At 41.3% G+C, this 23,263-nt stretch overlaps 3 protein-coding genes across 5 annotated transcripts; all 3 read right to left on the bottom strand.

The window, feature by feature from the left end:
* Positions 1 to 302: 302 nt before the first annotated feature.
* On the bottom strand, positions 303 to 5,660 carry degs1 (delta(4)-desaturase, sphingolipid 1). Of its 2 annotated transcripts, none has more exons than XM_083694854.1 (3): positions 5,473 to 5,660; positions 935 to 1,677; positions 303 to 458 (listed from the first exon to the last, which is right to left on the bottom strand). In XM_083694854.1, the coding sequence occupies exons 1-3, from the start codon at positions 5,552 to 5,554 to the stop codon at positions 312 to 314; spliced, it is 972 nt and encodes a 323-aa protein (XP_083550980.1). In that variant the 5' UTR covers positions 5,555 to 5,660; the 3' UTR covers positions 303 to 311. The 2 variants fall into 2 exon arrangements, with proteins under 2 accessions (XP_083550980.1, XP_083550981.1); XM_083694855.1 differs by lacking the exon at positions 5,473 to 5,660 and adding an exon at positions 2,316 to 2,374.
* A 2,767-nt stretch (positions 5,661 to 8,427) lies between these two features.
* On the bottom strand, positions 8,428 to 16,655 carry fbxo28 (F-box protein 28; the record flags this gene model as incomplete). Its single annotated transcript, XM_083695136.1, has 5 exons — positions 8,428 to 11,019; positions 11,229 to 11,424; positions 11,772 to 11,910; positions 15,393 to 15,502; positions 16,467 to 16,655. The coding sequence occupies 5 exons, from the start codon at positions 16,653 to 16,655 to the stop codon at positions 10,523 to 10,525; spliced, it is 1,131 nt and encodes a 376-aa protein (XP_083551262.1). The 3' UTR covers positions 8,428 to 10,522.
* Positions 16,656 to 17,501: 846 nt separating this feature from the next.
* On the bottom strand, positions 17,502 to 20,764 carry polr1c (RNA polymerase I and III subunit C). 2 transcript variants are annotated; one of them, XM_083694989.1, is made up of 9 exons: positions 20,678 to 20,764; positions 20,344 to 20,415; positions 20,083 to 20,190; positions 19,834 to 19,966; positions 19,521 to 19,640; positions 19,000 to 19,152; positions 18,673 to 18,822; positions 18,452 to 18,568; positions 17,502 to 18,209 (listed from the first exon to the last, which is right to left on the bottom strand). In XM_083694989.1, the coding sequence occupies exons 1-9, from the start codon at positions 20,747 to 20,749 to the stop codon at positions 18,091 to 18,093; spliced, it is 1,044 nt and encodes a 347-aa protein (XP_083551115.1). In that variant the 5' UTR covers positions 20,750 to 20,764; the 3' UTR covers positions 17,502 to 18,090. The 2 variants fall into 2 exon arrangements, with proteins under 2 accessions (XP_083551115.1, XP_083551116.1); XM_083694990.1 differs by having other exon boundaries at positions 20,083 to 20,204; positions 20,678 to 20,743.
* Between the last annotated feature and the right edge of the window lie 2,499 nt (positions 20,765 to 23,263).

Genomic DNA, 23,263 nt, shown 5'->3' with positions numbered 1-23,263 from the left:
AATGGGTGTACTTGACTAATAATGGCTTTGAAGGAATGCGATAATGGCTGGAATTGTTTCTGGTGGAGAGAAATCAAACGCAGCCATTTTTCTATCACCCGTTCAGTTGTTCTTAACTTGGAGGCGTGGGACGACGACGACACATTGGTGTACACATATTTCGCACCCATATTCTGCACACACACAAACAAACAAACACATATCTGTGCAGTGTATTAATATTTTCAAAGCTGTTAAAAGTTTTGTGATGGTAAGTTGGGGCTGGTGTTTGGTTGGTCAGTGTAGTTTCAGACAGAAGGACCAGAACAGATCTACTCCTGCTTCACCTCTCCTTTAAGCCTCCTCTTAACGCGAGAGTATGGGCTAAGCTTGTCATCCATAATAAAGTCATACAACACCTTCATCCAAGATGTGTAGTGGGGTAGGTCATCATAGTACTCGGCTGCTATTTTCTTCACCTAGGTTGCAAGGGAAAAAACAAACAAACATTACTCTACTACTTATGCCTTTTAAGCTCAAGCATTTCTTAATTTCAGCTAAGGGAGCCAAAAGAACAAAAGCATGCTAGAACTGGCCACAGTATAGAAATTACTAACTCAATCATATAATTAACCTAAATCCTTGCTCTGAGGTATAGGCCTAACTGTGGGTGATCATGATTTCAAAACGTTTCTTTTTTTGTCTCAATTGAGCAAGTTGAGGTCACTACTTCTTATTGCTAAAGACTGTTCTTCCACATTATAACTGTCCTGATTCATAAGAATATACTCATGATGCAACATCTTTCCCCATAAACCAGAAAAACTGCGCACACAGTTATATGGAAACCTTTAGGCGATTTACACCTTCAACTTGGGAACACTCTGTCTAATGCATTCATGCCTTCATTGACCCACTTATCTTCCCCCACCAGCCCCTAGTTCTCACACCCTACCTGGGGCAGCCTGCGTCCTGGGATGCTGGGGAAGTCGTGGTGCTCGTTGTGGTAGCCCACGTTGAAGGTGAGCAGGTTGAGGGAGCCGTAGTAGGAGTAGGTCTCGTGGCCCTTGAGGAACATGTAGTGCTCAGCGATGAAGTGGCCAGAGATGGGATGCAGGCCCATTCCCAGCATGGAGCCCGCCAGCATGTAGACCACAGGCTTGGCTCCCCACAGCCAGTAGAGGACCATGTTGAAGAAGAGCTGCACGGCCGTATTCGCCAGCTCCAGGTGGGTGATGGGCTTGGGGTTGATGCAGAGGGGGCGTATGGCATAGAACAGGGGCTGCAGCATGATCCAAACACACTTGCGTACGCGCGTGCAGAAGAACCAGCCCTCAAATTCTGTGGGGATGTCCACGTCCACACCGTCCCCTCCCAGGTAGCGGTGGTGGTCCAAGTGGTAACGCTTGAAGGAGGCAGAATACGGCAGCCCGATGGGCAGGTTGGCAAACATTGCGAACCAGCGGTTCCACATGGCCCGGTTGTTACCAAAAGCTGTGTTGTGGGAGATCTCGTGGATGGCCAGGGTCATGGAGTGGTTGATACAGCTCCCAAAAGCATAAGTCCAGAACAGGACCCATTTCCAGTCCAGGTCTTTGACCAGGTAAAAAGCTAAGAACTGGATGGTTACCATCATACAAACAATCCACTTCAGCCTCAAGTCAGGCCCCATCAAGGTCTTTATCTCTGGGTACTTTGCTGTTGGAGGAAGAATACAAGTTTAGTTCATCTTCAAATATACAAAATGTCAAATATCATTGAACAAACTATCAAAACCACTTCATGACACACAACTAACTCCCTTCTTGTAACCCCAATGTAGAAATTAAAATGGTTGAGATCATGTGATATAGAGGCTACTAGGCTAGCCTCATCAGCATATCTCTTTCCATTTGTAACCTGTGCAGTTTGCAAGCCCTCAAGCCCCATTGTTTCCAATCTAATGTATGACCTAGAATGGGCTCAGAGGCTAACTCGCACTGTTAACTAAGAAATAACCAGAAAATAAGCTTACCGGATCCATCTTCTTTTGCTAATGAAACACTGAGTGGGAGTCATGATCTAAATAATTGTCATCACTATTGAGAACATATCTTATCACTAATGAATTATAGGGTTCATTCAAAAGTAGCTTACTGGGTGTAAGATTAGGTTTGCAACCTCTGACAGGATCGAAAAACATGCACATGACTAGACTAACCCTAAATTGGAGAGGGTTTCACATTGCAGGACTATTACTCATCGTCTGTGGAATTTCACAAATGTGGTTTATGGTAAACACCACCAAACAAAGACTATGCAAATAAGTCTTAATGTTCACCTTCCTCTTATCTCACCAGCTGATGGAGATGAGGAAGGGGGGTAAAAATGTTGAGCCCCCTACCCTTCCATACATCTTCTCCACCAATGACCAGTTAGGAAACCTCCTTTTTAGGCAACTCCTGTGGCTGCAGCAGTGTTTTGGACACAAGCAACGGTCTGTTGACTTTGTGAGCATAAGGGAATGGGGAAACCATCAGCGATCTGCATGGCAGGCAAATAACAGTCAACGGTCAACAATGCATGGTGATAATCCAATCACCTACCCAGGTACATAAAACCCACTCAGCATGTTTTACACTGATGGTAGTCGTGGACTGAAGTTCACTTTGATCAATTAATCATACACCTCAACTGAAGTTAACATGGTTGGGGGGTTAATATATGTATATATATATATTCATATATTATATAATATATGAGAAATTTCAGAATGTGCCACCATGCAGCTGGACTATATTGCCAAATAAGGTTCACTTCAAATCATAAAGTATTTTTAAATAAGGCCTAACATTAGAAGTACTTGGGTGACTTCCACTATTGACAAAAATAAAAAGATGGCCATGATTGCAGTCTGAAAAGGGACAAGTCCTAGCTGAGATATTGCACATCTTGTGTAGGCTACATTGTTCAGTGTTGCTTCAAAGGGGCTGTGGGTGAGGCCTGAGTCATGTGATCTCAGCATAGGTCTACACAAGCCCGCGGGTCTGAGTTCAGAAAAGTTACCATGAATCCTAATACCTACCTTTTACAAAATGATGGAACAGCTGAAAAGCCAGCACTACACTGGAATACTAGCTGCCTATGTCTCGAGGGCTGGAGTGACTAGTGGTATCCCCCCTGTGCCTTCTGATACTGCTGTACCCACGGCAGCAGAGCAGGCACACATTAATTATTCAGCCATGGTACGCTTCTGCTGTCAATGAGTTCTTTATGACATCGTCAGGGCCCAGTCTCACCACAATGGGAGGACTTTCTGTTCACCAATTAACTGAAGTGTTTGTTATGTTAACATTGAAAAAATGACATTAGGGAACAAGAACCTCAGAGAAAACTGATTCAACCCCAATCATCCATGACAAGAAGACAATACATACAGAAGACCACTTCTTATCAGAGGGGCCTTGTTTACCTCAAAGGATGACCATCTAGTAGGCTAATAAAAAACCTTATTTAGTGTGCCTCTAAGTACAAAATCTACACCTACCAAAACTGTGGGTGCCAAGTTGAGCATATTATAGGGGAACCCTAAAATATAGAGATCAGCTGTGTGCCTCTAGTTGTCTAGCTACAGTAGGAAACTGCTTTCAGCAAGGTGAAGTAGGGGCTACACCCATTATCTTTGTTCTCTGTTACACAGCGCCATGTGACTGTCATGAGCCCTCTAGGCCCAACTTCATTCATTAATGCATCCCCCGGCCAAACTATGAAACACAACCCCAATATAAAACACAGAACAGGGTGGTTAATCCATTATTGTGAAGCCTATGCACCTCCATGAACTAAATCTTAGCCTATCTGGCCTCATGATTAAACTACTTAGATAACGTATCTGTGCGTGAAGAGAGTGCACAAGAAACCAGATACTACTCAGGGCAACCATGGACTCAAAAGCAGTAGACAGTTGTTGCCGGCAGAGTTGACAGAGTGCTTCTCATATAATGTAATGAATGCTTCGCTCTCTCTGCTCCACTCCCAACAATAGTTATTTCAATGACTAGTTGAATTTATGATATCAATCACAGATGTGGTTTCATTTCAAATAACTATTCTATTTAGAAAAGAAGTTCCAGAAGAAACTTTGTGGGCTTGCAAAGTCTTATTTTGGTGGTAGAAAAAAGTTTAAAGATGGTTTGGACGATAGATAGATTTGCTGGGTAGTTGAAAGAAAGTGAGAGTCTTATGGTAGCGGATAAAGTTAAAGATGGTTTGGTTGGTTAGATGGATGGACGAATGGTTGGTTCGCCTGTTGGTTGGTAGGATAGATGAATTGATAGTTTGATAGATAGGAGGAGCCAGCGGTACTTTAGTGGACAGGGTAGACAGTTGGTCGGTTGAGTTGGTTGGTCGGTTAACCGGATGAGAGTTATTGGGAGTTACAAAAAGCTTAATAGTTTTAAAAGTTTAATGGGTTTTTTAATCGGGGTTGATGATGATTTTCTGGGTAGTTGAACGAAAGTGAGATAGGTTGCTTGATTGGATGGATGAATGAATGAATGAATAGATGAAAGGAAGGATCAATAGATGAGAGAGGGGAGGTATAGAAAGATCAAAAGAATTAAGAGGTTAATCAGTATGGGTTATACTGAGTGAAGCAGTCGTGACTGGTGAAGAAAGGAATATGCTAGGTAGTTGAAAGGATAGATATACGGTTGGAAAGATACTAGGTTAGAAGGTCACAGATAGATAGATAGATAGATAGATAGATAGATAGGATGAGCCTGGGGTAGTTCAGTGGAGTGGGTAGAGGGTTGGTTGGTTGAGAGCGGTTTTAGTGGGATAGAACTGGTAGCCAAGAGAGTGCATTATTGTGTAGTCATTCTAAGAATGTGTTCTGCAGGTCTCCTTGCTGAAGCAAGCCCACTAATAATAAGAATATATGAGCAATAACAATAGTTGGATTTGCTGAAGCAAGCCACTAATAAGGTTTCTCATTTTAAACCTCATGTATTATAATTCCATGACGGACTAACATCTAGGAGTGGCACGTCAGGTCTGCCAGGCTAGAGTGTCATGGCTGTAGGGTTAACGGTTTCCAGGACCTACGTCATTGCCGATATGATGCTGATGATAACAGAAGCATTAAACAAGTAAATAGATGTGGTCGTAGTGTAGAAACTAGTTTAAGTATGGGGGACTTTTTAGATTAGATTATTGGTAGCTGGCTACTTGTCTTCACCCTTCCTGACTAGCTAACAGATATAGCCTAGCTAGCTAAATACAAAATAGCCATACCGTTAGATAGATAGCTAGCCATTACTAACATTAGCTTGTCAGATTCTATAAAACTAACATTACACAGGTGTCAACCAGATAGCCAACGCAGGAGTACATTAAATGAATGAGTTAGCTTGCAAGCAAGAACACTTGCTAGCGAGTGAGTGACAAGCTAACTACTAATCTAACCGTGCTAACTAGCAGCGGGCTAACGGGGAAACAGGAAAACTAGCTCACCCAAAATCTCTTTTCTCCTGTCGGCATGGGGCTGATCTGTATAAACCCACTCGTAGTCCTCACGAGCGACCCGGTTCCCCATCTTTTCTCTATATAAAAGTCTCTTTAAAAAAGTGTATTTATCTTAGTAACTGAGTAGAGAATTCACCCCCAAAAAACTCCCAGTTACCTAACGGCCTCTCACACAAGTAAAACTGCTGTTTGTGTCCGGTCATGCCTTTTGATAACTGATAGGTGGAACTTTCTATCTATCCGCCTACTTTCTCCTTATATGAGTCTGTGGATACAGTATGTGCTCTCCAACATCAATTATCTTTTATTAGGCTCACTATTTAAAACAATAAAAATTGTTGGTCTAATAGAGTCTCTATTATTACCTGATATTCGGCATCACATTTGCAGGGTATGTATGGTTATAAATGTATACTTATACTGCACTACTTATACTGCTCATATACTGCACTACCTGTATATAGTGCTTTTTTGCACTTCTGGTTAGACGCTAACTGCATTTCGTTGTCTCTGTACTTTGCACAATGACAATAAAGTTTAGTCTAATCTAATCTAAAACGTGGAAGGTTTGCTGAACATAACTATTATGCCTTGAGTAGTCTTGTGTAGCCACGCCTCAGTCCATAACACGTTCTCACTGCGAACTAGGAAAGACTCGTTTCAAAGACGTTATTATCGGTAGTGTTGGTGAGAGTATAGTGATGCAATTTCTTGTGAACAACAAGACTGTGTATGTCCTCTAAAGTAATTGTTCTCCAAAATTAGACTCTGAGGATTTCATTATGTTTCCCTAATTAGCACTACTGGAATTGTTAATCTCAATTCCATATGGACAGACACTCCAAGAAATGAAAGCCTGCTATTCACAAAAAAATATATGCCAAATATCTGCTGACTCAAAGTCAAGTCAATTGGTTGCAAAATACTGAGATATGATATTAGCAAACTCTGGATGATTTACATTGACTCAACTAGAAACTAGAAATGGAGATGTATGAACTGTATGATTAAATTATCATTCACCATGTGGTTACTTTGATGTAGAATAGACCACATTGTCCACTGAATTCAGCATTTCAAGATTGATTAATTTAATGAAGTATATTTTAGTTATTTAATTATAAAAAAAAAAAAAAAAAACACTTAAGTGACTGCCAAAATTGTCACTATGGCACACATTTCAATGAGTATGATTGAACGTTTCACATTTCATCTTAAGGTTTTAAAAACCCACTGCAAGTAAATACAGGAAGCCAAATGTACTCATTGCTTAAAGCATGCATCACGTTAAGAACCACCTAAAAGAACGGCAGAGGCCAGCTACTAATCTTAATTACATTACGTTATCATGTTTCTCCTTAGGTGATCCATCCAGGCAACCATTGAAGGGCTTGTACTTCAAATTGTTGCTATGCAACAACACTTCCTGTTTTGTTGGACAGGAAGCTGAGGAAATGTGATACTGATAACAACATAGGTACAGGGTCTCTGTACAAACACATTTTATTTTTTTTCATTCATCTCAATGTAAATTTTTTGGAATGTTGGAATGTTGAACAGGAATATGATCTGACATGCAAGGCACTATTACTTAAGGATAACAACCCTCCTATCCTGTCTTGTGCAACAATGTCTTGTGAGGGTTGCCTTGCATTGCTTTATGAGTGGTAATATCTCCAGACATGAATTCAGAGTTGAAATAAAGAAACATGTCTACAAGTGTGACATTTACAATGAACAATGTCCATTTGAAACCAATTCACAGGTGGTCAGTTATAGCAAGGGATATGTCTCCTTGGTTATAGTATACATCAGATTAATCAATTTAAACAATTGTTTAAAATCTTGCAATAAGCATAGTTTTGTGTGAACAGAGACCTTGTCGGCTTTAGTAGGGATGAACTGGTATGCAGTTTAGCTGTGTCACTTTGCTGGGGGTGAGGACTGAGTGATCCGTATAAAGAAACATGTCTACAAGTGTGACATTTACAATGAACAATGTCCATTTGAAACCAATTCACAGGTGGTCAGTTATAGCAAGGGATATGTCTCCTTGGTTATAGTATACATCAGATTAATCAATTTAAACAATTGTTTAAAATCTTGCAATAAGCATAGTTTTGTGTGAACAGAGACCTTGTCGGCTTTAGTAGGGATGAACTGGTATGCAGTTTAGCTGTGTCACTTTGCTGGGGGTGAGGACTGAGTGATCCGTATTGACCTGTTGCAGTAAACCTGCTGTTAAATTAACTTGAGGTTGCGTCCCAGTATCTGTAAAATGTATACTGCTGGGAAACGGACCAATCAGGCCAACCATTTGGAACTGGTTTTACCATACCTAGTGATGATGAGTGACCAGGTTAAATGTGACAAGAACCATCAAACTAATTAACATATGTATGACATGGGGATGGTAATGATTAGCAAGAGTTAAAACGCTACAAGAGCTTATGTAAAACTTAGCTCTTGGTTCAGACCACTTGACTGGACCCAGAGCTCTGCTGCCTCATACACAAGTAAAGGATTCCTAAAACCCTGAAGTTGTAGCTGTCCTCTATTTTCTTACAACCTTGTACCTCTCTCCTCACTTTTTTCTTAAAAAGCATTGGCGGAGAATATCTAAGGGGAGGAAACATATAGATCTTCTCAATGCGTTTTTGAGAAAGAAGTGAGGAAGGATGATGCGATGAACAGAGGGGGTAAGAGAGGAAAACAACACATTCATTAGATTTCATCTGATTAGACATGGAATGAAAACATGCCATGCAAAGAGAGACTGGCATCAAATGTTAAGCCAGCTGGAATTCCTTTTCATATTCTTGTTCTCATTCCACATTAGAGTAAACCTTTATGAGACAATTATAAATAGCAGCTGGCATCAATGTGTGGTCAGGATTCAATAGTTCATCATAAAATCAACACACACACAGACACACACGCTCATTTCTTTTAATGTTTAATTTATACATTTGTAACAGTAATGTGTGCAACAAACCATACAGTTTGCCCCAAATGGGGCAACTTAGAAGATATGTTTTGTCTTTTACATACAGGAAATAATCCATAATCTACACTTTGAAGTACATGAAGTTTACAGTACAGTCATTTCTAAACTGAGACGCAGTCTCAAATTAAGCCACTAGATAACATATTCTTGTGTTTCCTGCCCAGTGTGTTTCGAATACACATTTCAGTCCACTCATTGGTGATCTGCATTTCCCAGAATTCCTCAAAGGTTTCATGCCCTGAGTGGTTGAAAAATAATTTCCAGGCCATGCTCACAGGCTAACCTCACAAGGCAAGAGATAAGTGTGCACAGAGTTCTTGAAATGGGAACAGTGCTGTTGTGCAAGAGAAATGATACAGTGCTCTTAAAATGTCAATTACAGTAAAAGCTTTTACTTTAATCCATGTCACCTTCCCACAACATCACTGATAGCCCCTCTACTGTAGTCACACAGCAGTCGTCTGTATCCACTTGGTTATACAGAGACATCACGTTTTTGTACAAAGATAGCATAACAGAGTTTAGTCAACTTAAAAATAGATGACAGATGCACAGGTGATTTGCAAACGACTTAATACATTTGAGACATTTTCCTTTTCCTCTACACAGAGGCTGCCATTTCCACCTCCTTGACATTAATTTTATAGGCAGATTATTCTCCTAAAACGGCAGATAGTGCCTACTGACTGCATAACAATCAGAATATTTGATGGGTTAGCACATTATCATTGCAGCTAGCATAATTTCAGCCATCAGAGATTTGATCAATGACAGTCGTGTTATCGATACAAGTGGGACCAAATGACTGAGCCAATGAACTGGGGCTGAAGGGAGATTTGTGACCCTCTTGAAAACCACTTATAGAAATTAATCATGTCTGGTTACCATCATGGGTGGGTTGTTTTTTTGTTCAGCTGTCCTTCAATTTCCTTGTACAAGGAGTCCATAATACTTCTCCCATTACCTACAGAGGCACTGTGGCTTTGCAAGGGAGACATCCTATGCTAAGGTTAACATGATCTATTTCCATAGAAGCTTGCCCATCTTTTCCTAGATAAGACTGTGCCTTCATGTGGACAATAACAAAAATGTTCCTCATGCTTGAACAACCCTATAAAACCTCAGTCCTTTCCATTATGTGAAATCTCATAGTTGTGACTAAAATTCACCTGATTCTCTGTGTTGGACAGGGTTATACAGACAAGGATTTACCAAGGGAACAAAAAAATCTGAAAGAATAGTTTACAAAAAAACAAGCCTTTTACATCATATTGCACCAAATTTCAGCTGGGAAGAGCAAGCTGAATAAATTACATGCTTTCAGTGTAGGGGTCATCAAATAATATTGAATAAAAAAAAAAGAAATCCTCTTGGAAATTGCAGTAACTACATTGCATTTTCAAGCAATCCCACCTGGACAACAGATTCTCACAAAACAATGAGAAATTAAATTACAATTTAAACAAATCAGGAGACTGCCAAGAGGGAGAAAGAAACTTCAAGAGGGGCTTAGTCAATTTTAAATGTATTATTTTTCAGGTTCCCACACAGCTGTTTTTCAATGCCTATTAGAATGCTCTTGTTTCTTTTTGCCTTCATCACAAAGATAGTGGTCGACTTGGTAACATCACATAGGTTGACTTTTGTTGATGGACAAGCAGTCAGAACCAGAACCACTCTTCAGTTTGAGTGGTTTAGAACTTCAATGTAACTATAATTGCAATCTACCCTAGCCTTTTTCACCTAATGTGCAAATTCAGAGTGGTTTAAGGGGCCAGTGGTTAAGCTGAAATGTAGCATTGCTGTCTAAATACCATGGCCAAATTAACTTAAGACCATTTTTTTGTACGAGTTTGAGGGGGAGATGGTGAGACAGCAGAGAAACGGCGACACAGATACTTCTGACCTTGTCACCCCCTCTCTGAATGACACTCCAAACAATGAGAATGAAAATCATGTCTCAGGACAGGACATGGGGGAGGCGGGATGCAATAATCAGACCAAAGAGAAAACAACAACATGAGAGTCCCCTTATTTCTTGCAGCGCAGGCGTTTAGACTGGCGAGGGAAGTCTGAGCCCTTCCTGGTGCGTTTGAGGGGCCGACCGCTCTCGCTGCCCGCCGCTCCGGTTACCGTGGTGGGTGCCATGGTTGCAGATGTGGTGGCGACAGTGGCAGAAGATGTAGAGGCGCTGGAGGTCGACGTGGAGGCGACCACTGGCCTGGCTCCGGGGACCGCTCCCCCCACCGCACTGTCCATCAGTTCCCTGAGCTTGTGCTCCAGCTCAGCCAGTCGGGCGTTCTGCTCCCCGATCACTTGTGTCTGCTCCAGCAGCTTCTGCTCCTGGTCCTGCAGCTGCTTCTGCTGCTCCAGCTGCTTGATGCGCACCTCCTGCATCTCCCGCCGCATTGCCGTCATGGATGTTCCGTTCACCTTCACCTGCTGCTGCACCTTGGTCATCTCGGAGCGTGACGGCGTGTTCTTGGCCAGCAGAGACATGGTGGTCAGGGAGGTGGAGGGGCCTGCCACTGTGTTGGGAAGAAAAGAGAAGGGAGAAAGGGACTTTGGGTGCAATCTTCAAACAAGTAACCGTGAAGACTTAGTGCAAGCATATAAATAGAACAATATTGTTGTCATTGAGCATATCCAGTATCATGGGTATTTCTTAAATACGATCATAAGAGATATTGAGTTGTCCATACATGGTAAGATGGGCGTCTGTATACACAACACATACCTGGGGCATTTCCGATGAGGCGCCCCGACAAGTCGGCCCCGGGGAGCCTCTTCTTGAGGATGGGGACGATCTTTTCATCAAAGTACTCCATCGCCATGGACGAGATGTCCCGCAGCTCCTGCAGCACCTCGTGAGCACGCTGAGGAGCACGGGTAGAGTTGACATAGCGCAGCACACGGTAGATCTCGTCGATCACCTTAGGGAAAAGGAACACACACAGGCAGGCAGGCGCGCGCACACACACACACACACACACACACACAAAATGTAGTCATGTGTCAAGAGCCTTAGGGTTATATGGTACAAGTGGGCATAATCTTCAGAATTGTGTTGTGTTGATGTTGAGGTCAAGGCTTTTTGATCCTGAGGATTAAAGTAGTTGGGCAAAAATGGTCCTCTATTGCGTGAAACCAGACCAGGGAAGAGTGTGGTAGTATGATGTTCACTCTGTTTTTTATATTGTGCCATCACATTTTGTGCCGGTACTACCAACTTTTAAAGTGCTACTAGGCAAAAGGTTAGTCTAGTGCCCTGGGTAAGTACCTTGCCGGGGATGAAACAGCAGAGATTGGAATCCACGTATTTCATAAAGGTCATGTTGAGCAGGGAGAGGCGTGTTTCCACTGCAGCCAAGATGTCAGCATGACGGGCCAGTGAGTGGTTCCTTCGCTCTGACTCTCGCCTACCACAAGAAAAAAAAAAAACTCAGACTTAACACACATCTAAAATCTAAACATTTCTCACGACTGCCATGGTGACTTTTCACTGTTATCACTTATAAAATATTGTATTGACTGGCTTATTAAGGTATTTAATTTCCAACAGTCTCCTACCAAAACTTGTAGGCAGAAACGATAGTAAAAGGCCACCGTAATGGACACATGTGCATGTAATATATGTAATAAATAAAATACTGTGTTAGCAACACAACTACGTAACACGTTGCGGTTTGGCAGTATTAGGCATTCATTTTGAGTTAAGGTCAGGGTAAGACAAGGTAAGTTGTCAGGGGAAGGCATTATGAAACTAAAACCACGAAAATCTCCCCAAAGCTGACTTGAACCCACAACGTTTAGCTAGGTAGGCTAAAAAGGTTGGTCTAGCTTGTATACAGTAGTTTAACTTTATCTTAAATTTTGCCTGTATTGGATATCTGACTAATTTATCAGGGGGCTACAGTGAGGGAGGTGCTACCTAAAATGTTGCGAGAGGGGTGAAGGGGGGTGAAAGAGGGCTGTGTTGCATATCATATATGTTAAACAAGCAATTCTGGTGACTTTTTGACGGGAGAATGGAATATGAATATTATGGAGGACGGTTATTGACGGCTGGTGCCATTCAAGATTAGGGATGAGTTTAGTCTAAATAGTATCAAAACTCTGAATGGAAGTTATTTAAGTGGAGTCAGTCTAGGTCTTTTAAAGTTTAATTGAGGTGTCACACTTAAAATATGAAGTGGATACATTTTTAAATGTTCTCAGAGTAAATGGCCATAGGAATTAATAGGATTTCAGGCAAAATGGGGTACAGCACAAAAAGTATAAGTAGTATGATAAATACCATAATGATAAATGGTATAAATGAATAGCAGACGTTACTATTGAGGGACACATAATTTGTGGTCTCAAGGCGACATCTATTGGCCAAACGTAGTAACAAATGTAGTGGCCATATGTTACTACATTTGGCCACTAGATGTCGCCCTGAGACCACAAATGAAGTGTCCTTTGGGCCAAGAAAAAAAATCAAATTGATGGGCTGCGGGACAAACAAATTTCACAACAAGATGGCGGCTACTTCACTGAAAAATGAGGATGTCTTCCACTACAGTCTCTAAAAATAACAAATTTCGTGTTAGCATAATCACTAATCGTTGCTAGCTACCTTGCCAGCTAAGGCATTTGCATCAGGTAGCCTTAGCAACACCAGTCACGTATTTCACCATGTTAAAAGATAGGAGTTTTTGAGTTACAAAAGGCTGAATATTTTTTCAATATAATGCACTTGAAAAATATAAATTTAACCTATTCAAGTTAGAACACGTTTTAAATAGAATGGTTGGAATAGTGTGAATAGCTTAAAAGCTGTAAGAGCAGTAGCATACTGAAAAATCTTGAGAATTGGAATAATAATAATAATAACTAGAAAAAAGAAGTTCCAGAAGAACTCTTTTTTTGGTAGTGAAAAAGGTTTAAAGATGTTTCGATAGATAGATAGATTTACTGGGTAGTTAAAAGGAAGTGAGGGTCTTATTATGGTAGCGGAGAATGTTAGAGATTGGTTGGTTGGTTGGATGGATAGAATGTTGACAAATATATGCAACGCTTATCAGAGCCGTTTATAGGCCTTGTGTCATAAACCTGAGATCTGATCACTTCATGCTTTTCCCCTCACACTAACCACTGTGTTATTCTCCTGTCAAAAATCACCAGAATTCTTGTCCTTGATACTGTATATTAGCTTCTAAACATAGTGTACTTAAAGGCTACAGTAAAACTGTCCCATTTGGCTCTGACAAAGCGATATCTTCTCATGTGAGATCATCCTCCGAATTACAATTCACAATGTATCAAATTACATGTGACCTCACTAGATCAAAATAATTGCCTAAAACACACCAGAAGTTGAAATTAATCCAATGATGGTTATTGTTTGTGCGCGATGTCAAATGCGTGCTGACAAATGTAAACAAACATGGATGTTTGCAAGTGCAACTGTACTTCAGTGGCGTGGGTAGAGATTTGTTTAGATGAGAGATTTTGGAGTTACAAAATGGCTTAATAGTTTAAAAGGTTTAATAACTATCAGAAAGCTTTAGTAAGGGTTGATGAAGATTTTCTGCGTAGTTCAATGAAAGTGAGATAGGTTGGTTTGGTTGGTTGACTGGATGGATGGATGAAAGAGAGGATGTATAGATGAGAGAGGGGAGGTATAGAAAGATCAAAACTATTAGGAGGTTAATCAGTATAGGTTATACTGAGTGAAGCAGTAGTGACTGGTGAATGGAAGAAAGGATGATGCTAGGTATTTGAAGGCTTAGATATAAGGTTAGATAGTATGTTAGAAGGTCATAGATAGATAGATAGATAGGATACACCTGGGGTAGTTCAGTGGAGTAGAGAGTTGAGTGGTATAGTTGGTTGTTTAAGTGGTTGAGAGTGGTTTCAGTGGGGTGGAACTGGTAGCAAAGAGAGTACATTGTTGTGTAATCATCCTAAGAATGTGTTCTGCAGGTCTCCTGTTGTCTTTATTTTGAAAGTCCTGAGTCCTGAAAGTTCCATGGCAGTAACAAAAGAGCTTACAGAATGTTGGCCTAAATTAACATTCCACCATATTAACCGGATGAGAGGTTTTGGAGTTTAAAAAATCTTAATAGTATCAAAAAGCTTATCTGAGTTGTTAATTTGGCACATTTTACAGTTGAAATGGTGTTAATAGCTTAGCTTAAAAGGTGTACGATCGGCGGTGGTTCAAAAATTGCATATTTTGGTTTCCATAGACCTCCATGTTAAAAAGTGCACTTTCACGTTTGTAACTTTCAAAAAGTTTAATAGGTATAAAATCCAAAAGTCACAGCAACGCGAGTTAGACCTCTCTGCACATTTTTAAGTTGGATTGGTGTGAATAGCTTAAAAGTTGTATATCGAAGAACTACTACTACTTGCTGAAGCAAGCCCACTAATAAGAATAAGTATGAGCAACAACAATAGTTGGACTTTCTGAAGCAAGGCCACTAATAAGTATGATCAATAACAATAGTTGGACTTGATAATGGAAGCCCAATAATTACGTCGGCGAAGGCATGAATTTATATGATCGTAGAACATCAAAGTCACCGGAATCGACCTCATTTGGCCAGGAACAATACCGACTCCACCAGTGGAATTGCATTAGAAATTGTGTTTTTGGGCAGAACTACAAGTGAAAAACACAACGGTACCACGAGTGGCCACTAGGTTTGGCGGTGTGCCTGCTAGACGACCGATTGATCCCCTGGTCCCAAGTCTTGGTTTTACGCCAAGGTTCAAAGGACTAGGCCTACTTTACAGCAAAATACTCAATATTTGCTTCAGGACATGCTTGACGACATCAATAATTCGCGGTTACAGGCCTAAACATTTAATTCACATCAATGCCACCCTCCAATGTTGCTGCTGGACTGACCTGGGCAGCTGGGCTTTGACCTGCCTCTGGCACAGGCTGTGGTACCGCTCCACCTTCAGGAAGCCCTGGTTGAGCATGCGCTGGCAGATCATGTCCATGCGCTTGCACACCTGGAAAAGGACATACGGTCGAGTTAAGGTTAACTTAGAAAGCACCCAGCCCCCAGAACCTGGGGTAGACATGTCGGCTATGGACATATAAAGTGGAGATTGTCATGCAAGACAGTTTGCAATAAAATCTTTCTTTCACGGACTTATGTGTCGTCGTCACCTTTCAGCTACTCGCGACCTTTCAGCTACTACGTAGGGATTTGGTCAAAATTAGCTCGCTATTACATTACTTTGCAATAGACATGTGGCAAGCTTGATGCCTGTCAAAGGGGACAACCTCTCGACGAACCACCATCAGAGAGCAAAAGAAGGATTACATTACAAACTATGTTTGGATTTCATTACAAAGAGTGACTCCGACTCCATCTGTCCAGCATAGATTAGCAAGACTTGCCATAAAGGATGCCAACCGGCTGGTAGATCAAGACCAGCGGCAAATAAGTGTCAGAACAGATCAAATTCGGGACCAACGCTAGTGTGAGCGTTGCAATTAAGCATGCAAACGTCGATTTGAGAAACAAATACATGTCAACCGCTTTTTAACTTTGTTGCTAGCCAATGTCTGTTTGATCTATGTTGATGATCTCCGCTAATAATTAGCTACTATGTTATGTAGAAAACTAGCACTGGCCAACGCCTCCACACGGGAGTGATGCTAGCCATATCGGTCAGGGCTAGCACCTAACTATCTGGAATGTCAGCTCTGATGTTGTCGATACCAGCAAAGACAAAGCTCATAGAAATCAAGGTAGTTAGATATACAATGACACACAAACCCCACAATTATAATATGCATCAAAATCAATCAATCCAGACAGTGGACGCGCTGACTTCTCGCTACGATTTTGACTGGGGGACAATCCCTCTATCAAAACACGCTAGTGCTACTAGCTAAGTTAGCTAGTAGCATACATAGCCAGTAGGGAGCAACTGCAGCTCATGTTTTGTTTTTGTTGTCTCTCACCAATCGTAGCAAGCTGATTTCGTCGTAAGACAAGAAATTCAGAATCTCCTCAATCGCCACAATGGGGAGACCTAACAACGGGTTATTCTGGTGTGGCTGATCCGGTGGTGGTGTTGACAATCTCGGTGACATCGAGTCGGAATCAAAGGCTCCTACACCTCCCTCTCCTCTCTCTACTACGGTCGCCATCTTCGTTTGCCTCGTAGGGAAGTGACGTCTGATATAGCTTGGGAAGTAGCCCATAAGACGCACATAAAGACAACTGTCACTAAAGAAGGAAGTATCTCGGTCATCCCCGAGTGAGATATTGTGCTACAGATTTACACATTTAGAACTCTGAATTTTCGATGCTCTCTTTATGGATTGAGTCATGATTAACTCAATGACAATTTTCAATGTCCCTTTGAACAAATGGAGAGAATCATAATTCAACAAGTGCACAATAGACATAAAGGAATGATGTAGCGTCCCTCCTCGTATTGTGTTAATTTGTGACAATTATTCAAACGTGCCATTTACAGCTTTGCGTTTATTTGAAAGCAATCCACAAATGTGAGGTAGGCTGAAAAGTTACCGGAGCTTGTAGTGCTTATTTGAAGTAAGGATTTGACAGTATTATTCGAAAACAGACAATAGGCCAAACCGGTGTGGTTATACGATAGAAATAAGAGCCAGAAGGTCCACTCAGCATCAATTTCCGCCCGCAGCTTGTGTAAAAATAACAACCTGGCGGCGGAGTGAATCGGCCCCCTTTAAAGAGGTTTTGATTGTACCTTTCACTTTGCCCGCACCGTCACGACATGAATCGGCGACACCGCGAAACTACTATCAACGGATCTCTATCGGAAGACGCATCATGTACCCAAGTTTCGTCAAAATTCGGACAATCACTGTAAATTAGAAAATGCCGCCTCTGTATGGCAAGACACATCATTCACGCAAGTTTCGTCAACATTGTCCCCTGCGGTGTCGGAGATAAAGCTTGTGATATACAAAAGAACGGACAGAGACCAATCCAATGATTAACTATACAGTTGCTTTATTTTTATGTGGATAGATATCTGCATTTACGCTGGGCTGCTGACGTCAATATATAATATGGACCAGTTTATGTTCTTTTGTGGTAGATGGAATAGCACTGAGGAGATAGCAAGTAGACTTCGCAAAACATCAGCATACATTTAGTAAAGATGTTTTACTTTTTATGATTGTCTTGGAAGGCATGTGCATACAGAAATTACAACTAAAATTACCTGACTGTTTATCATTGTGTAATTCTTTGCTTGCATAAAGTTCAAAACCTATTCATTCAGTAATGACATTTATCCACTTTTCTTTTCACTGCTGCACAGTGAGATCATTTTCTAATAGGCCAATGGCATGGCTGAGCCATGATCTAAAGGTTTTGAAAGAGTGACATAAGCATGGATACAGCATACACAATATAATATACATACAGGAAGCACACCTCTGGGGAGGTACAAAAACAATACATCATGAGCATTCCAACACTATCAATCCATTCCAGCCAGCCAGTCTAACCATGTAAACACTGGCTTGGCCCAAATGTACATTTCCTTGGGGTGGGTATGATTCGGAAGCACCGCCCACCCACAATTTGCTCTTATTCCATCTCTGTGGAGTCAAGTTCATTGAGGAATCTCCGACACTTGGTCATAAGAACTTTGATGGCCTCGGTGACTAGGACATCCGGTGCCAGGATGCCAGTGGATTCTACAGAGACTGTATGTGGGAGAGGAGACAGGATCGCAGATGATGTAAGACTAAATATGAATATAAGAGTACCAGTGTATGAATCAACGAAACACAATGGAAAAAGTACTATAGAAAGATCAAAATAGTACTTGCTAAGAATGCCAAATTATATTACATCAATTTAATTGATCAGAATCAGTCTGGGGAATGTAGGCGTCATCTAGTAGTACTAGCACCATAATGAATAAAATGAATCACTGGGTACATACAGATGAAATGGTCGCGCACTCTCCCAAGTTTCACAAGGTTCTTGAGGTCGTCATGTCGAAGAACCTCCCTACTACAGGTATCTGAACGACTGTTCGCCACCTTCGCAACCATTTTTCCTGGGGTAGAAGATAAAGAATCATAGGCAAAGAGAATGATAACTACTAATTTAATTTTGCCACACACATTTTGTTGGCCAAGGCTTCAAAAAGGTAATGATTACCCCCATGGTCCTCCAGTTGAATGACCCCAGGTGAGAAGCAGCGCTTCAGTCGCTCTGCCTTCTCCCCCTCAACATGCTGCAGAATGGTGATCTCAGGAAGGAGCCTGTAACTGGCTGTGGCCACAGGTGAGAACTTGGCATGGTCTTGACCTGGAGGGAGGGTGAATTAGGAGCAGGCTGTCAGGCCATCATTTATGTTCCTTATTCCTCCAAGATATGACACAGGTCTGATTCTGATTGATGACACAGGAAACACTGGTCTTGAAGGTTCATCTCCACACAAACAGACTCATCACAATTATGAAAAGACACACCGAGTTCCCTTACCGATGCCCTTTACACATTGCATGACAACATCCAGCTCCTGTCCGGGCCGGAGTTGTGCCAGAAGGATGTCCCCATGTACTGGACCAATGTTAGCATCTGCAAACACATCTGCCTGATTCCCAATAGGGATCCACTTCATGTCCTTGGAGTAGACTAGATAGAAAAAGCAGGACATGACAGGTCAGTGATACGACCCAGTTATTTTATGTGAATACAAAGGCTGAGATGAGTTTGGGTGAACTTTAGAGCATTTTACACTTGAGAAACGCGAACACTTCCGACTGACAAATGCATTCTGCAGTAGGTGTTTTCCTTTCACACAATAAAGTGCAGCTAGTTACAATTTATACCATATCACTCTGTCATGTCAAATGAAAGTTGTAGATCATATGCAACTCTTGGTGGAAAGAGATTCAGAAACCACTCGTGTTGATATGAGAAGATCGAAGCCCACCATTTAGTCATCATCCTTGTTGCCATCATCCTTGTTCCTGGGCCATTAAGATGGCCTCACTACTCACCCATGTGGTTGAGGTATAGTTCAGAGGGGTCAGAGGAGTCCTTGGAAGCTCTGGGATTTCTGGTGCATTTGATCTTCAGCTGAAGTTGAATTGTATCAATTTCTGTGCCTTCCTCATCCCCTGAGAAAAATGTCTTATTTGAAACAAAACTGTCCCTTTAGCCAAGAAAATCTTAACACCTACAGTAATGATCTGCTCTTGCATAGATTTAGCTGGGACACCCTACTCTCTCCCCCCAAAATCTTTGTCATCCAAACTTTGAATTGCTGTTGTCTGGGGGGGCGGGGGGACTAAGAATATATGAACAACTTACCAGAGTTTCTGTACTCAAACAGTCGTGGGTCAGCTTTAATGGGGATCAAGCCCAGCCTGTGGGCCAGGATCTCATCCTGAATGATCGAAGTGTTGTTGTAGATGAATACCTTTTCAACAGCCATAGTGGGAACCTAGAAGGACACAATATAAAGTATGCCACATGAAACAAGTTTGCAGTACTCAAAGCCTCAAAAAGAGCCACAAGCTGTTAATCTGTTTTCAATGGCAGAGCTCTAGCCTGTTGTACCTCTGCTAGCAATATCCGCCGAAATGCATTGGCGATGGCAGCATCGATCCCCACCATGTCGAACTCCAAAGATGTCTCATCCATTTCCACCACGTCAATTCTGAAATTCTGCAAATGATTAACTGTAAATTAGGAACAATTAACAAATCAATGACAGACTAGTGCACAATCCAGCTGACATGTAAACCCCTTTGAAAAGACCCTTTAATGAACTGTTCTAAGAGGGTCACTCGTCAAACCATCATAACACCAACTAGCTACCTTTTGAAACTTCTCCATGCTCCATGTGTCATTGTACCCTGGGTAGTTACCAGGATAATCAGTTGTATGAACCTGGAGGTTTTAGACAAATGAATTAGTGACTGAACCAATATATGTAAATAACATTGCAGACTATTAGCGTAAAAGAAAATAAGACAAAGTGTAGTATGTCTATTGTCTATTGACTGTTGTTGGTATATTTAGATGTCCTGCTAGGTACTAGCTAACGCCGGGCCACCAAGCAAGATAATTCCTACCCATTTGGCCAAGAACTCTTAAACATAGACGGTGTCATGATATTGCTTTAGCTAGCTCAATGTTTAAAATTACTTACATTCCTCACGCCAAATTCTCCTAATATAACTCTATTCCGAATTTCTTCCACGTTGTTCATGGTCGCTGCCATTTTGAATATGACGTATGATTCGAAAGCACCGCCCCACGACTTCTTCTGCGGGGACTGCAGCCTACTGAGACTCTAGTACAGGGGTGCCCACACTTTTTCGGCTTGCGAGCTATTTTCAAAATGACCAGGTCAAAATGATCTACCTACATAAAAAAATGCTAAATATATATTGCGAAATATATACATGCGAATGCATGGTGACACGTGACCAGTAGAAGAGAAGCGATCTCAGACTGGCCGCATTGTACGTCAATCAAGTGGCGCACTCACACTGGCTCAATTGCCTCGTACCGTGCTGAAGCACAAATGTCCGTCGTAAAAAAAAAAAAAAAAAAAAAAATTAATGTCACGCGATCGACCGGTCGTATTGGGCACCCCTGCTCTAGTAAATGGTGAGTTCCAAAATGCATTCTAGAGCGTATAACAAGTACGGATATGTTTGGTCATGTGATCAAGTGCCATTCCAAACACAAGTCCGTTAAACGTCAAGTTCAGGTTAGTACCAGGAGCTTGGTCTACACTATGGACTACTACGGATATGAACTTTTGCACCACACCACATTAGTTTCAGTTATTTGCAATTTCTCAATTGTTAGACACTTGATTCCTTCCTCTGTCCTCCACTCACTTCCTACTGAAAACACATTGGAGGAGAATATCTGGGTTCCCCTAGATATTCTCCTCCAATGCTTTTTCAAAAGGAAGTGAGTGATAAAGTTTCTAGCAATTGGGAAAGGGCCTTTGTGTGTATTAGACACACTATTATTTACTATAGCCTACTGTCATACACGCTGGTCCAGTATATATGGCAATAAAACTTTCAAACTTTGTTTTGCTCAATAGCATTATTTATTGAGATTTATTTATTTCAGGACTGTTGTCTGTTTTTACTGATGTACCAGTACAATACCACCATAAAAGTTTATAGTCTCTTTACATAGTTTCCTGTGAAGGTTAGAGGTCATTACAGTGGTGACACAGAAGTGCGCTTCAAATGTAACCGTTTTTAACCGCCCTGCGTTCTTGCCAGTATGATCTTTCAGGTGTTCTTTTAGGTATGTTCTTGTAAGAACGGGAGGACGCAGAGCGCAAGTACGCATTTTGGAACACAACAACGTCTCAGGTCAGATAGCGCGACTCCGTCCGCACTGATCCGTTCAGGCTCCGAGTGTCGCGTAGGAATGACGCCATCTGTCGTAAGACAATGACTGTAGTCACAAAATGCTTGTTGATAAACTAATTATTTTGGTCTCTGACATATTTGTCCTTGTTCAAGAAGCCTATTCCCAGAATGTACTGAAATTATACATTACATATTTAAGCGGTCCATCTGGATAGGGCTACACCCCCCCCTCCCTTGTAATGTCTGTCTGGCCTTCTCTTATCCTTCTGTTACACACGCACCGCCGAGTATCAGCGCCTGTCCTTCCATCATGAATGCTACTGTCCCGCCCTAAGACGGATGAGACCTTAAATGAGACCTTAAATAAGAAAACATTAACTAGAGTCTGGACAACTCACAAACACAATTTTACCATACAGTAAATTCCCCTCTAATATCTCTCAACCCCCTGTCCCATAATGATGGCTGTTGAGCACACTCATGTGTTTTTCCTTGTTTTGCAGGCAACATAGGAGCCAAACATGCACGGTCAGAGGTGCAAGTGCTCGACCTCGGAATCGTTCTTGAGTTTGCACCAGACAGACGATGGAGGACGGCCACATAATAAATACATTTAATTTGATCTCATAGCAATTACATGTATTTACTGTTGAGAGTCTGTTTAAACCAATAGATGGTACTACAAAATAAATATTCAAGCGTTATTGTGAATGGATATTTTAGCTCTGAATGTATCTTTGTAGATAACTCACCAGTTGTCATACTAGCTGGATATTGTGATAAAGTGGTGTAAAGTAGTAGACGTGGATTGATTTGCAGTTCACTTGCTATTTACCTGGAAATAGTTTAATAGTTTCCAGTCCTATTATACCTTTAATACACAGAAACTAAGAACATAAATAACACGACCTAAGAATGTGGTAGGGATATGTGATTATGTCAGTCATTGTTGAGTTGAGTATTCAAAACATACAAAATAAAAAATATATCAGGTTAGGGGACTGTAAAATAAAGGGTTACCGAAACGACTTTCACTTATAAATGTTCATTTTCGCAAGTAGTTGATTGAATTGAATAAATCAATCTACAAATCTACATTACATTTCAATTCTCATTCTAATAAATAGTTTTGCATCATGTGCCATTCATAGACAGTCAACCAAATACAATTAAAATCAATAAATAAAAATCAATTCCTATCATGGAGCAACATCTTAAAGCAAACCAGTGCTTTATTTCGACATCGGAAATCCGGAAGTCTCGTAAATATAAATAGCTTGGGACAGTGCGAGAACTGATTAATGGCCAGGCATCAGTGGGGGGTTCCTTATGTCAAGGAACATCCGTATTTCAAGAAACGCCCCGAATTGCGATCTGCCTTATTGCTATTT

Source organism: Argentina silus, assembly GCF_951799395.1.
Source record: "Argentina silus genome assembly, chromosome: X".
NCBI classification, from domain to species: Eukaryota; Metazoa; Chordata; class Actinopteri; order Argentiniformes; family Argentinidae; genus Argentina; species Argentina silus.
Note: the sequence above shows the minus strand (reverse complement) of the source record. Positions and strands in the feature narration are given on the sequence as shown.